The sequence below is a fragment of the Mirounga leonina genome, unplaced genomic scaffold (assembly GCF_011800145.1).
Source record: "Mirounga leonina isolate KUSES-001 unplaced genomic scaffold, KU_Mleo_1.0 Mir_129, whole genome shotgun sequence".
Taxonomy (NCBI): domain Eukaryota; kingdom Metazoa; phylum Chordata; class Mammalia; order Carnivora; family Phocidae; genus Mirounga; species Mirounga leonina.
This window is the reverse complement of record NW_023270323.1, coordinates 8,468,295-8,484,404: the sequence shown is the minus strand read 5'-3', so window position 1 is coordinate 8,484,404 and position 16,110 is coordinate 8,468,295. Positions and strand designations below refer to the sequence as shown.

Below are 16,110 nucleotides of genomic sequence, written 5' to 3'. Positions count from 1 at the left end.
CTTCTTAAGACACCACTGCATATCAGAAGATACTTTGGGTAGTGTTGCTTCAGTGAATTCCCAGAGTAAAGGGTTAATGTTCCGTCTTGTCTGCTTAATTCTTTTAAAATTCCTTCTCCTTCAAATGGCCGTCAAGAACTTTAATTTTGTCAGTTTTCAGTTCATATGGTTATAAGCATGATTTTATTATTAAAGTGAGATGGGATTACTATTTTTATAATGAGATAACATTTTAATTTCACCATTTATATATAAACACAAGTTAATAAAACACATCACAAAACAGTAAAAGTTCATAGTTAATATTTATAGGTGCATAGTTTCATGCTCACGTTTTAAAGTATTATATATATTAACAAATTTCACAACACATCATTATTTTTAAACAGAAATAATCATTAAAAGACACCTAGAAATCTTATAGTATACGATAGTAAATCACAGCTTCTCAATAACAGCAACAAAAATAGTGAGGATTTAGAAATAAGTGGTAGTCACTTAGGTGTTTTAATGTAACATTTTAGGTCTGAAGCCACAGTATCACAGAGCACACAAGGACCCTGCTACCGTATAATCACTTCAGTGAGAGGGAAGCACTGAAATGCTGAGTAGGGGCGGGTACAGAGAACTTCAATCACGGCTGATGGGAGAGTTTAAAATACACTGTAAAAACGTTGAGAAAATATCATGACTGGGCATGTTGGAACTGAGCACTTGTACAGGATGGAACATCTTTCAGTAGGTCTCAAGAAACTGGGAGCAAAAGTATTTCTTAGGCTTCGGGTTCATAGTCTTGATACCCTTCCTAATATGAAGAAAACCAGAAAGAAAACATGCAGTATTATTAGTTTTAGTCATCAGTAATGAAGGATTTAGGGTGAATGAGATAGGACACGGCTCACCACCTTGAATGAAGGTTATACTCATAACAGCTCTGCAACTATTCAGTTACACACAGTATACTTTCATCTTTAATAATTTTGTCTTCCTGTCAAATATAAAAGTGAATTATGCTGCTCAGAGTTCAGGTATCTGAATTTAACTTTCAGATGACATTTAACAGTCATATGTTCTAGTCCTGTAGGATAAGTTAGTTGGTCTATATTGCTCCCAGTTTCCTCAACTGTACATTTTGAGAGACAAATTAAGTGGCTTAAAAAGCCTCTTCAAGGGCTGAGATCCTCTAATTTTTAAAACGAGACAAAGACATTTAAAGGCAAGTGACATTTTCTTTCCTTTTGCTTCTCAATGAAAATGTCTTCTTCATCCATGGCTTCAATTATTACTTTTATTCTAAGCCCCCCTCTCCCCATATAATATATGGATAGCACCTACAATAAAAATATTAAAGATCTTAACTAAAGTAGTCAGATTAGTCCTAAAGAACAACTCTAATTAGGATCCTGCTTTAAAATGAACAAATGTACCTTCAATAGCTCAAGTTGCTTTCTGAATATAGTACAAACTTAAATGGAAAGGTTCTTCTAGTATTCTACAACTTTTCTTTGACCCATCTCTGCAGCCTTAATATGTCACTAGTCTCTGTTCCCTAACCTCAAATCCTATTTAATTACTCACTGTTCCTCAGACATATCTTTATGCATGTTTAGACATGCATGCCTTTGCTTCTGATATTACCTTGGGCTAGAATGTCTTTCTTTCATTTTGGTCTATCATATCTCCCATCCCTCCCCACACACACAGATCAACACCAACTCTTCTAAAAAAGTCCTGATCACTCTAACCAGATCCTGTAAAATATACTTTTTTTGTGTATCTTGAATATTTTTGCTTCTGTGATGCCTGATACATAGAAGACAGTCAATAATGTTTAAAGGAATCATCATGAAACAAATGAAGGAGCAAATTTGTATTTGTTTTTATCAAATCATTAGAATGTAAACTTCTTGTGTCCTGGTACTATCAATTAAACTTCTTGTATTTTCTATAGTATTTAGCATTGTGCTGTGCATAAAAAGATTCAAAAATTTTGGTAAAATCTAAGAAACAATTTAATCTCAATTTCTATAAATGGGATTATCACTATGCCTTTAACTGATGCCATGAAGAATAATATATAACCTAACTAAAGACATTTTAACTTAATTTTTAATGAATAATACATCTTCTTTGTGATGTCTGGTACCGGTATAAGGGTAATACTGTCCTCATGGAATTAGTTGGGAAGTAATCGTTCCTCTTTTTTTTTTTTTTAAGAGAAATTAATTGGTATTAATTGTAATTAATAGTTATTAATTATTCCTTAAGTGTTTGGTAGAATTCATCAGTGAAGCTGTCTGGTCCTGGGATTTTCTTTGTGGGTAGATTTTTTTTTAACAATAATCCAGTCTCTTTACTTTGTTATAGGTCTATTCAGATTTTCTATTTCTTCTTGAGTCAGCTGCATTCATTTAAAAGTATTTTTAAATTTTCCTTAAGATACATTTTCTTTTAAAGAAACTTATTTTCAAATTAAAATTAATCATCAAAAGGCTAGATTGAAGTACATCAGTTCCTGCAAACCATGCATTTATCATATTTCTACTCTATAATTTTTGTGGGTAACTTTTATTTTACCATGGAAATATCTTGCTGGAAATGTATGGCAAATAATAATTACTTGAGGCATTCAGTTGATTTCTCCAACTTTCCATTTGGGGATTTATTTTAGAAAGTAAAGTTTTTAATAAAATAATTTTCTAATGCAGGGATCAGCAAACACTTTCTGTAAAGGGTCATTAAGTACATATATTAGGTTGTGTGAACCACAGAGTATCTCTGTTGCTTTTTTTTTTTTTTTAAACAACACTTTACAAATGTAAAAACCACTTCTAGCTTTCAAGTTGTCTGCACAATAAATATTTGGGATTTGGCCAATTTGTCCCGCTAGAGAGTAAATCACTTTCATTAAGGACCCATGGAAGGAAAATCTGACAGTGACAGATTTTTGGTACTGCTTTTTAAAAAGACCCAACTTGAAGTCCTGAAGTTTATTTTTAGAGTTGTAGGTATATAAAATTTTACCTCAGAAGGCATTTCATATGCCTCATTGTCAGGATCAACGGGCATATCTTCCAGAATTCCTTCCTGTGGGCCTCCTTCTTCACTCTAAATGGGAAGAACAAAAGGAATATGATGAGGTACTAGTTTTTACTTTTTAAAAATCAAGCACACTTTAAAAACATCTTATGTATAATACTGGTAAGAATGTTGTAAAAGTGGCACTCCTTAATATTACTTCTGGCATTCTAAACTATATAGTACCTTTGCAGAAATATTGTGGTGTTGTTAACACTAAAAATGTACAAATTTTTTGCCCAAGTAATTTACTATCCAGGAAGTAGTCCAAAACTATCATCCAAAGATGTTTTTCAAAGCATCAATGATAGCAGTAAAAGAAATTGTTAACCTAACTGTTCAATAGAAGATGAAAATTATAATTAATCTATTCAATAGATTATTATGAAGATATGTATTTACTATAGCATGAGAATTATATAACAAAATGAGAACCTATTTATAATAGCATGTTTAGAAAGATATAAAGTTGTATATATTATGGACATAACCAATGTATTATTCAGATGCAAAGCTAAAAAGATTGAAGAAAATCCAACAAAATATTAAAAGCACTTTTTATTGGGTAGTTATGTTTTACTTTTTTTGTAAGTTAACTTATATAACCATTTATAATGTAAAAGCATACATATTTTATAATTTATTTTTAAATGATGGCAAAGAAATTATTTTCTGAAATTTCAAAATTGAAACTATATAAATATATATTACCTATATATATATATCACTATATATATATCACTATATATATATATATATATATATATATATGTAGAGAGAGAGAGAATCAAATACATGATCCATAAATTTCCTAGATCTCTCTCCTTAGAAATAAGATACCATAAAACTCAACTTGAACTCAGGTCTTCACTAGTATCCTTCATTAAATACCTTTTGTTGCTTTGCATTTATTCCAGTAAAGTTCACTGAAAATTGAAAAAGCAGAGAGGCAATGTGAGCCTAAAATGGACTTACTCAAAGAGATCAAATACTCCCTCAGCCAATGTCGCTTATGTTTAAAAATATGCCTGATGTAAATAATAGCTCCTCCTGTCTCCATCATGAAAGTGACTGACAGGTAGGCAGAGAGATAAAGAAATGGCTGCCCATGTGAAAAGTCAAACTAAACCTCATGCTTACGTTAACTGGGCTGAGAAGTTTATAGATCATCTTCTCCTGCCCAACTCCCTTTTTATAAACCAAAACAGTCCAAGTTATATATAAATGAAATAAAATATAAGCACTTCCCAGAATACCTTACTTCTAAATGTGGAATAAAGATACTATTTCACCTCTTAGCACAAGTCAAGAATATAGGTTCTCTTGTATTGTGGTTAGATATGAGGTCTGTAGCATCACAAGACTTGAGTTCAAATCTTAGCTTCTCTAGATTCTAGACTTTTTAAATTGAAGTACAAGTAACATATAGTGTTATATTAGTTTCAGGTGTACAACATAATGATTCAACAATTCTATACATTATTCAGTGCCTACCACGCACGATGAGTATAATCACCATCTGTCACCAAACAATGTTGTTATAATCTTGTTGACTATGTGCCCTATGTACTTTTCATCTCTGTGACTTATTTATTTTATAACTGGATGTTTATACTCTAAATCCCTTTTAGTTCACCCATTCCCCACCCACCTTTCCTCTGGCAACCACCTGTTCTCTGAATTTCAGAGTCTGTCTCTGTTCATTTTTCTTATTTCTCAGATTCCACATATAAGTGAAATCACTTATTTGTCTTTCTCTGACTTATTTAACTTAGCATTATACTCTTTAGGTCTTAGAAGTGTTGTTGCAAATGGCGACATTTTGTTCTTTTTTATGGGTAATACTCCATTGTGTGTGTAAATACACTACACCTTCTTTATCCATTCATTTTACAATGGACACTTAAGTTGCTTCCACATATGGCTATTGTAAACAATGCTGCAATAAACATAGGGGTGCGTATATCTTTTCAAATTAGTGTTGTTATTTTCTTTGGGTAAATACCCAGTAGTGGAATTATGGGGTCATACAGTATTTCTATTTTTAATTTTTTGAGGAAACTCCATACTGTTTTCCAGACTGGTTGCACTAATTTTCATTTCCACCAACAGTGCATAGGTTTCTTTTTTCTCCACATCCTCACCAATACTTGTTATTTCTTCTTTTTTATTCTAGGCATTCTGATAGGTGTCAGGTAATAAATATCTCATTATGGTTTTGATTTGCATTTCCCTGTTGATTAGTGATGTTGAGCATCTTTTCACGTGTCTGTTGGCCATCTGTAGGTCTTCTTTGAAAGATGTCTACACAGGTCCTCTGACCATTCTTTTGATTGCACTGTTTTTTTGATATTGTATAAGTTCTTTATATATTTTGGATATTAACCCTTATTGTATATGTCATTTGCAAGTATCTTCTCCCATTCAGTAGGTTGCCTTTTTGATAGTGCAAAAGCTTTTTATTTTGGTGTAGTCTCAATAATTTATTTTTGTTTTTGTGTCTGTTGCCTAAGGAGACATATCTAAAAAAGTGTTTCTACGGCTGATGTCAAGGAAATTATTGCCTATGTTTTCTTTTAGGAATTCTATGGTTTCAGGTCTCATATTTAGGCCCTTAATCCATTTTGAGTTTATTTTTTGTGTATGGTATATGAAAGTGGTCTAGTTTCATTCTTTTGCATGTAGCTATCCAGTTTTCCCAACACCATTTATTGAAGAGACTGTCTTTTCCCCATTGTATATTCTTGCATCCTTTGTTGTAGATTAATTGACCATATAAGCATGGGCTTATGTCTGGGTTCTCTATTCTTTTTGATTTATCCATGTGTCTATTTCTGTGACAGTACCATACTGTTTTGATTACTACAGCTTTGTAGTATATCTTGAAATCTGGGAAGGTGATACCTTCAGCTTTGTTCTTCCTCAAGATTGCTTTGGCTGTTTGGGATATTTTGTGGTTCCACACAAATTTAGAAATTCTTTGTTCTATTTCTGTGAAAAATGCCATTGGCGTTTTGATAGGGATTGCATTGAATCTGTAGAGGGCTCTGGGTTGTATGCACATTTTTACAGTACTAATTCTTCTATGAGCATAAATATCTTTCCATGTATTTGTATCATCATCAATGTCCTTCATCAATGTTTTACAGTTTTCAGAGTGCAGGTCTTTCACCTTCTTAAGTTTATTCCTAGGTATTTAATTCTTTTTAGTGCAATTGTAAATGGGACTGTATTCTTAATTTCTCTTTCTTCTACTTTGTAATTAGTGTATAGAAATGCAACAGATTTCTTTACATAATTTTGTATCCTGCAACTTTACTGAATTCATCAGTTCTAATAGTTTTTTTTTTTTTTTGGTGGAGTCTTAAGGGTTTTTTATATATAGTATCATGTCATCTGCAAATAGCGAAAGTTTTACTTCTTCCTTATCAATTTGTATGCCTTTTATTTTTGTCTGATTGCTGCAGCTAGAACTTCCAGTATCATGCTGAATAGAAGTGGTGGGTGGACATCTGTGTCTTGTCCTTGATCTTAGGGGAAAAGCTGTCAGTTTTTCACAACTGAGTATGATGTTAGCTGAGGGATTTTCACATATGTTCTTTATTATGTTGAAGTATGTTCCCTCTAAACCTAAGTTTGTTGAGAGTTTTTTGTCATGAATGGATGTTGTCCTTTGTCAATGTTTTTTTGGCATCTATTGAGATGATCATATGGTTTTTATCCTTTCTCTTGTTAATATGATGTATTATACTGATTGATTTGCAAATATTGAACCAGTCTTGCATCCCTGGAATAAATCCCAATTTATTGTGGTGAGTGATTTTTGTAATGTATTGTCAAATCCTGTTTGCTAATATTTTTTTATTAAAAATTTTATTTGTTTGAGAGAGAGAGAGAGACAGCAAGCACGAGAGAGAGAGAGAGAGAGAGAGAGAGAGAGAGAGAGAACCAGAAGGGGAAGAGGAAGAGGGAGAGTGAGAAGCAGGCTCCCCACTGATTAGGGAGCCTGACACAGGGCTCAATCCCAGGACTCTGGGATCATGACCTGAGTTGAAGGCAGGCGCTTAATCAAACTGAGCCACCCAGGTGTCCCCTGTTTGCTAATATTTTATTGAAGATTTTACATCTTCGTTCATCAGAGATATTGGCCTATAGTTTTCTTTTTGTTTGCACTGTCTTTGTCTGGTTTTGGTATCAGGGTAATGCTGGCCTTGTATAATGAATTTGGAAGTTTTCCTCCTCTTCCCCTTCTCCCCCTTCTTCTTTTTCCTGAATACTTTCAGAAGAATAGTTATTAACCTTTTAAATGTTTGGTAGAATTCACCTACGACGCCATCTTGTCCTGAGCTTTTGTTTGCTGGGAGTTTTTAATTCTGATTCAATTTCATGGCTAGTAATCACTCTGTTCAAATTTTCTATTTCTTCCTGATTCAGTTTTAGAAGATGATATTTTACTAGAAATTTATCTAGTTATTTTAGATTTTCCAATTTGTCCTATAATTTTTCATAATATTCACCTATAGTTTTTTGTATTGCTGTGTTATTATTTCTCCTCCTTCACTTCTAATTTCATTTGAGTTCTTTCTTTTTTCATGATGAGTCTGGCTAAGGGTCTATCAACTTTGTTGATTTTTTTTTTAACTTTGTTGACCATTACAAAGAGCCAGATCTTTGTTTCATTGATCTTTACTATTGATTTGTCTAGTCTCTATTTCATTTATTTCTGCTGTAATCTTTATTATTCCTTTCTTTCTACTAGCTTTGGGCTTTTTTTTTTTTTCTAGCCCCTTTAGATACAAGGTTAAGCTGTTTATTTCAGATTTTTCTTGTTTCTTAAGGTAGGCCTACGTTGGGGTGCTGGGTGGCTCAGTCCTTAAGCATCTGCCTTCAGCTCAGGTCATGATCCCAGGGTCCTGGGATCGAGCCCCGCATTGGGCTCCCTGCTCAGCTGGAAGCCTGCTTCTCCCTCTCCCACTCCCCCTGCTTGTGTTCCCTCTCTCACTGTCTCTGTCAAATAAATAAATAAATAAATAAATAATCTTAAAAAAAAAAGGTAGGGGGCGCCTGGGTGGCTCAGTCGTTAAGCGTCTGCCTTTGGCTCAGGTCATGATCCCAGGGTTCTGGGATTGAGCCCCAGATCGGGCTCCCTGCTTGGCAGAAAGCCTGCTTCTCCCTCTCCTACTCCCCCTGCTTGTGTTCCCTCTCTCGCTGTCTCTCTCTGTGTCAAATAAATAAATTAATTTAAAAAAAAAAAAAAAAGGTAGGCCTATGTTGCCATAAACTTTGATCTTAGAATTCCTTTTGCTGCATCAAAAGATTTTGGACTGTTGTGTTTTCATTTTCATTTGTCTCCATTTATTTTTCTTCTTTGATCTTGGTAGACCCATTCATTGTTTGGTAGCATGTTGTTTAGCCTCAATGTATTTGTGGGGTTTTTTTTTTGTTTTCAGATTTTTTCTTGTAATTGATTTCTAGTTTCATTTTATTCTTCTTGAATTTATTGAGACTTGTTTGGTGGCCTAACATGTGATCTATCCTGCTATCCTGGAGAATGTTTCATGAGCACTTGAAAAGAATGTATTTTCTTCTATTTATGGATGGACTATATATATAGTCTATCTAAATATATAGTGTATATATAACATATATACATTATTTATAGATAAATATATGTTAAATATATATTAAATATATATCAATAATGAATGTATGTATATATTAGATTCATCTTGTCTAATCTGTTGTTCAAAACCACTGTTTCCTTGTTGATTTTCTGCCTGGATGATCTATCCATTGATGTAAGTGAGTATTAAAGAATGCTACTACTACTGTATTACTGCCAATCTCTCCTTTTATGTCTGCTAATAGTTGCTTTATGTATTTAGGTGCTCCCATGTTGAGTACATAGATATTTACAATTGCTTTGTCCTCTTCCCTTTTTCATTATGTAGTTCCCTTCTTTGTCTCTTGCTACAGTCTTTGTTTTAAATTCTATTTTGTCTGATAAGTACTACTACTTATTTTTCTGTTTCTTCACCTTCAATCTGCATGTCTTTTTAGCTGTGAAGTGAGTATCTTACAGACAGCCTATAGATGGGTCTTGTTTTAGATCTTTAATCACCCTGTGTCTTTTGATTGGAGCATTTAGAACATTTACATTTAAAGTAATTATTAACAGGAATGTACTTACTTCCATTTTGTAATTTATTTTATGGTTGTTTTTGTCATTCTGCTCTGTTCCTTACTTCTCTTGCTTTCTTCCCTTTTGGTTTGATGGCTTTCTTTAGCGTTACGTCTGGATTCCTTTCTTTTCTTGTGTGCATTTATTATAAGTTCATGATTGGTGATTATCTTTAGGTTCATATATAACATGTTATGTGTATAGCAGTCTCTATTAATTTGATGGTCAGTTAAGTTTGAACACATTCTAAAAGCAGTTTTTATGTATGTGATGTCATATTTTACATCCTTTTATTTGTGAATCCCTTGACTGACCTTTGTAGATACAATTGATTTAAGTGCTTTTGCATTTTAATCTCCATTCTGGTTTTACAAATAATTATTCTACTATATTACATGTTTGCTTTTACCTGTGAATGTTTTTCTTTCATAATTTTTTTCCTTTTAGTTATGGCTTTTTCTTTCCATTCAAAGAATTCCTATAATGCTTCTTAGAAGGCTGGTTTAGTAGTGATGAACTCCTTTAACTTTTTTTGGTCTGGGAAACTCCTTATCTTTCCTTCTATTCTGAATGATAACCTTGCTGGAAAGAGTATTCTTGGTTGCAGGTTTTTCTTTCAGCACTTTGAATATATCATGTCACTCTCTTCTGGCCTGCAAAGCTTCTGCTGAAAAATCAGCTGATAGCTGATAAACCTTAAGGTTTCCCTTGTATGTAACTGTTTTCTCTTCTCTTGCTGCTTTTAAAATTCTCTGTTTAGAACTATTTTCTTGCCATTTTAATATTTTGTCTTGGTGTGGACCCCCTTGGTTAATCTTGTTAGTGGTTCTCTGTATTTCCTGGATCTGAATGTCAGTCTCTTTCCTCAGATTAGAAAAATTTTCAACTATTATTTCTTCAAATAATTTTTTGCTTCTTTCTCTGTTCTCCTTCTGATATCCCTATAATGCAAATGTTAATTACACTTGAAATTGCTGAATTTCCTCAACCTATTCTTTTTTTTGGAGTGAGAGAGAGTGAGTGGGGGAGTAGAGGCAGAGGGAGAGAATCTATACCCAGCACAGAGCCTTACACAGGCTTGATCTCACAACCCTGAGATCATGACCTGAGCCACAATCAAGAGTCAGCCGCTTAACTGACTGAGCCACCCAGGTGCTGCACAACTTATTCTCATTTTTAATTTCTCTTTTTGCTGTTTAGCTTGGTTTCTTTGCATCCTCTAACCTGTCATTGATTCCCTCTAGTATATTTTTTTAAATTTCAGTTATTGAGTTCTTCATCTCTGAGTCTTTTTTATATTTTCTATCTTTTTGTTGAAGGTCTCACAGATTCTCAAGTCCAATGAATATCCTTATGACCATTACTTTGAATTCTCTATCCGGCATATTGCTTATCTTATTTCATTTAGCTCTTTTACTGTGATTTTGTCCTGTTCTTTCATTTGGAACATATTCCTCTGTTTCCTCATTTTGCCTCACTCTGTGTTTGTTTTGATGTACTGGAATGGTAGTTACGTCTCTTGGTCTTGAAAGTAGTGGCCTTATGAAGTCCTGTGGCACCCTGTAGCATAATGTCCCCTGGTCACCAGAACCAGACATGTCAGGGATGTCTCCTATGTGGGCTATGTATACCCTACTGTTGTGGCTGAGCTGCATTTGCCTTCAGTCCAGTGAGCTGCAATGACCCACTTGCCTGCTGTGGATGCACCAGTCAAGATGTGGCATGTCAGCAGTCAGGCTAGCTGTTTGCAATCAGTCTGTCTGCCACAGGTGCACATGCACCAAACAGCAAAATGCTCTCCTGGTTGGGCTCCTGAGAGGCTTTCAATGATGGGTAAGGTTGACAGTCAGACCAGATTTCTATACCTAGTCTGTCTGCTAGGAATGCAGGTGCACCAAAAGGCAAAGCACTATCCCTGCACACTCAGTTTAAAAGCTCCACTGCTGGAACTGTGGGTGTGCTAGTGTATTGTAGTTTTCTTCCCCTCCAGCCAGGGAAGGAATCACTTTGGAATAGCAACAGCCTTTGCCGGAGCTACTTACAGCGTGTGTTGGAGCAGGAGCTGCTTTGGAGGGATGCCCTGCTAACACAGGTGACTTAGGCTGGGTCTGAAGGGGAATGTGGGTGCCAGGCTCATCGTGTAGCAAGAGAGGCGGAGAACGTTCACACTGATTCTTGCAAGTGTTCAGCTATCTAGTCTGGGAGATAGGAAGATAAATGGTACCCACTGGCATTTTTGTTCTTGGATAAGTCTCCTCAAGAACCCTGCCCCTTCAGCACACGTTCTGAGATTAGTAAATAACTCTCCTTCATATATATCACAGGTTTTACTTAAACTGCTGCATCTATGTTTTTCTCTTCTGGGTTATTTGCTATGCTGGTTCTTTAAGGGCAGGGACTCAGGTTCGTATCACCCTCTAGCTCTCCCAAAACTAAGCGTGCTGATTTTAAAAGTACATGGAGTTAAGCTCCACTGATAATAAAAGCTCACAAATTATGCCTCACTCATTTTCAAAGCCAAAGGGACTCATCTTCCCAGTGCTAATCCCCCATGTCTGGGGTGGGGTTTGTTCTTGTTTCTTCTGTTTGTGATGTCATTCCCCCTACCCTGCCATTTGTGATTAGTCTCACTGGGGGTGTGGTTCCCAACTATCTGCATCATCCCCTCCTACACTCTTCCATGTGGCCTCCTCTTTATTAACTGTGGAAAGTCCATTCTGCAAGTCTTTGAGATAGCAGATGTAGCTGTTATCTTGGTGTGTCCAAGGGGCCAGGTGAGTTCAGGATCTTCCTACTCTGCCATATCTTCCTGATTTCCCAGATTCTAGATCTTTTGTGATGTTGGGCAAATTTCTTAAGCTTTTTCTAAGCACCAAATAGCCTTAGTGAAAAAAATGGGGCAGCAATTCATCTTTTAACGAGGAGAAACAAAAGATATCATTAATCTACTATTAGTATTTAGGTAACTTTTAGTGATAGTCAAGTGGGCAAAAAATAAAGTAAACCTGTTGTTAAAAAGAAAACCACAGGCCCAAAACAGAATCACTTATGTTAAAGACCCATGTCAGTAAACCAAGTCTTAATACCTAACCTAACTGCAGTTTTAACACCCCCAAGAATATAAATTTAACCAGCATACTAATTTCCTCGTCTACACTAGGAGGTAATCTGCTATTAGACCATTTCTGTTCCCCTTAGGAGTATAACCTTGCCTAAAACAATGCATTCACTGTTAATAATTTCCTCCCCCCACCCCATTCCCTCTCTGCCTTTAAAAATCTTTCCTTTCCTACAGCTTGATGGAACTCCATTCTATTTGCCTGACTCATGAATCACTAAGTAAAGCTGATTAGATCTTCAAATTTGCTCAGTTGAATTTTGTTGTTGTTGTTTTTTTTAACAGATTTGGTGGCAGTATTGACAATTAAAGTGAACTTCTGACAGCCTTCAAGGACAACAAGAAACAGAGGCACAATGCCTCACCAATGCTTTTGAGTTCATTGTCTTTTTCACCATTTCTGAGGGCCATTGGTGAATTCCTCTCAATATAAGCTCTGTTCTTTTTGCATCAAGTTTCTAATCTAATTGGCTTTACAGTCTAGAGTTAATGGGCCAGTCTAGACTGACAGGAGGTCTCTAACCAGCCCTTGTTTCAGTCTGTAATTTCAGTTTGGAATCCCTTCCTCAGTTCCAACCCCAGTCTCCAGTAGTGGAGTCTGCTGATTTAGTCCACATTGGGAATTGCTGGTGGTGCATGTAGGAACTTCTATTGCCAAGATCCAGCCCTTGGTTCTATCCTCAGATTCCACATGGAGAACTGCCTCTGCCACCAGAAGTTCTCAATTTGTTTGGCATCAGTCCAGAGTCTTCATTCTTTAAGGTCTTCTGGTTTAATCCTTTTCCCAGTATCAAGTTCTTTGCCTACTGCTGGTGTCCATGGTTCTGTTTCCTTGGTAACTATTGGTTTCTGTTAATGGGCACATGAGGTAAAAGCTAATTGCTAAAGGGAATCTTGGTTGCCAAAAAGCTGCAAAAATTCGTGGGCATGGGTTGAGCATTTAAGAGCTGTTAGTTTACACACCACCTAACTCAAAGACTCCCATGTTAGGATAAGTTGGTTACACAATGGATTAGATAGACACTAGGTCACCCACCCACTTCAAGAAAGCTTCCGTGCAACAAGGTACCCTGTAAAACAACGAAGTACACTGTAAAACACCACAGCTGCATATGCCTTTTAGATATTAGTTTGCCTCTGAGAAACCCAAAGACGTGGCTAATGGGATCCTTAAACTCTAAGCAGTCAAGCACACCACCTTCCAGCATGCCTGCTTTTTTCTAAAAACCATGGTCTCAGAATCTGTGAGTATCTACAGAAATGGCAAAATTTTACTAAAAACTATCTAGAATTACAATGGCCATTATGAGGAATGTTTCAATTATATAAGATCCCCTTTAAGGAGTGTACTTGAAAGTAAAGCCTTCAAAATTCCAAAAATAGCTTCATTGAAAATTTCACTACAAAAAAAAAAACCCAAAAAACTGATAAAAAATTAAAAAGATGCAAGAGGTAACTAATAGAGAAGACTATAAGACTCATGTAATTCTCAGTACGTCCCTCTATCATTTCAATACTCCTCCTAGTCCTCTGTCTGAATTGCCTTAACATGACCATAAACATAAGTCCACCAAGTTAATAACCTTACAGACACCCCCCCGTTATCTACCTTAGAATGAGGGCCCCATGTAAATTTTGCATTATCGTATCTGTCTCCTGGTTAAATACTTTTAAACAACAAGGTCTCTGATTATATGCTTATGTGTGTCTAGTATAGAGTGTGACATTTTCTACTTCTGGATGGTATTACTAAAATTTGTAAAGAGCTCTGTTTAATTGGCCTAAAAATAAGTACTTCTAACTTAATTTTTTAGAGAAAATCTCAGAAACATAAAAGAAACTAACACAAATGCTTGTCACATTCACAAGACCTGGGAAAATATTCAGTATTAAGGGTAATTTCAGGTTGCTGGTTTATTATAATAGACATATCTTAGACTTATCAACACTGACTATAATGCAAACATATAACTTTTTATTCTGCCTAGGTTTACTAATCAAATAGGTTCATGTTATCTCTGTTGCAAAATTTGTCAGGAAAAAAAAAAAACCCTTAGAATTAGATTTTGTCTAATGTTTCAAATCTAAACATAATTAAGAACAAGTAAATTGAATAGGTGTAAATAAAAGTTTTAGGTGAATTTTTAACATCATTTCCTCAAGTCATTTTGGTAACCTGAAACTTTAAAGTTTTGCTAAGTGATGAGTTAAATTCATTAAGTGTCAAGATTATTTCCAAATAAAATACTAAAACATTAATCGCTGAAAATAGGCTTATTTACTTTTTGCTTACTTTTACAGAGGAATCAAAAATATTTGCACCTATTAGTAAACATGTTTTAAACCACATTGAGAAATTTTCTATGAAAAAAGCACAAATCATAAAAAGTATGTTTCTAGAAATAAAAAGTGTAAGTTTGTCAATTCACAGAATGCCAATGTAAAAGAGCATTCATAATTGTTTACTTCTTAAAGTCCCTAAGAGTTGAAAATTCTAATCAATATATGTAATTAAAGCTACTAGAAATAATAAGGAAAGCATCTCTGTATGCAAGAAAAGAAAGATGTTTGCTTTTGGTAAAGGAAGGTATGAGGAATGAAAATATATTCTAGTTAAGGGAAAAAACAATTTTGGCATAAAGTAAGGCTGCTTATTTAAAGAGGAAAAATATAGGACAAAATCCAAATGTAAAAAAGAAAGTTGAAGAAGTTTGTGAAACAAAATCTGTGAAAAGACATTTTAATGTATAACCAAGCTAAAATTAATATGAATTTAAGAATGAGTTTTCATATTAAAAGTACACAGCTATAAAACTAGAATGTGGCTTTTTTTTTTCTGTTAAAAGACAAAGTTTTCTTAAATTATTGGTCTGGTCATTGTCTACAATTTCTAATTAAGCATTTTTGTTTATCTTTAACATAATCTGCTTAGAAAAATAAAGATTGTATGTTTTGTATTTATTGGGTCTTTGATTACTTCTTTTTTTTTTCCTTTTGTTTTTTGAAGGAAAAACAAACTTTCTTGTCGTTGTTTTCTGAAGGGAAAAAATCCTTCAGAATCTTTTCAATATTAAAAGAGCTAAGGCTTAACTTCTAGGGAAGATGGCAAAGTAGGAGGATCCTAAGCTCCCTTGTCCCATAGATACAACTAAATAATACATCGGTGTAAATGACCTAGAAAATGGCACAAAGACTGGCAGAACAGACTCTCTACAGCTAAATGTAGAGAATAGGCCACACTGAAGAGGGTAGGAAGGGCTGAGACTAGTTAGGAGCCAAACTAGTGTACAAGACTGTCCATGGGAAGGAGGGACCTTGCTGGCATGGAGAAAGGAGAGAAACAGATCCTCTCACCAGGCACGCCAGACACAGGGAACCCACATGGGGAACATGAATACCGGTAACATTTAGCTTTGAAAAGCAGAGGGGCCTAGTTTCATGAGTTCTTACAAATAGCAGGGCTTAACACCTGGAACTTTAAAAATGAGCATGCTTGGCTCTGGGAGAGCCAGGAAAGTGGTAAGAAACAGTCCATGCCTTTAATGAGACAAGACAACAAACAGCCCCATGGAGATACAGCAGAGAAGAAGCAGTTTGAAAAACGCCTGGGGTGTATAAAGGAGGGAGATTTGTTTACTAACCTCAGAGTTTATGCTTGAGGGGCAGGGATCTTTGGGTGACTTATCCAAGAACAAAAGAGCTGGCAGGTGCCATTTCCCTACCTTGCCCACCA

At 35.1% G+C, this 16,110-nt stretch overlaps 1 protein-coding gene across 4 annotated transcripts in view; it reads right to left on the bottom strand.

Moving 5' to 3' along the window:
- Nucleotides 1–286: 286 nt before the first annotated feature.
- Nucleotides 287–16,110, bottom strand: part of SNCA (synuclein alpha) — a 147,903-nt gene continuing 132,079 nt past the window's right edge. For all 4 annotated transcript variants that reach the window (XM_035004510.1, XM_035004513.1, XM_035004511.1 and 1 more), the window contains exons 5-6: nt 3,025–3,108; nt 287–805 (exon numbers count right to left, since the gene is read on the bottom strand). In XM_035004510.1, coding sequence (XP_034860401.1) covers nt 773–805; nt 3,025–3,108 — 117 coding nt within the window. In that variant the 3' untranslated portion in view covers nt 287–772. The remainder of the gene's footprint in view (nt 806–3,024; nt 3,109–16,110) is intronic.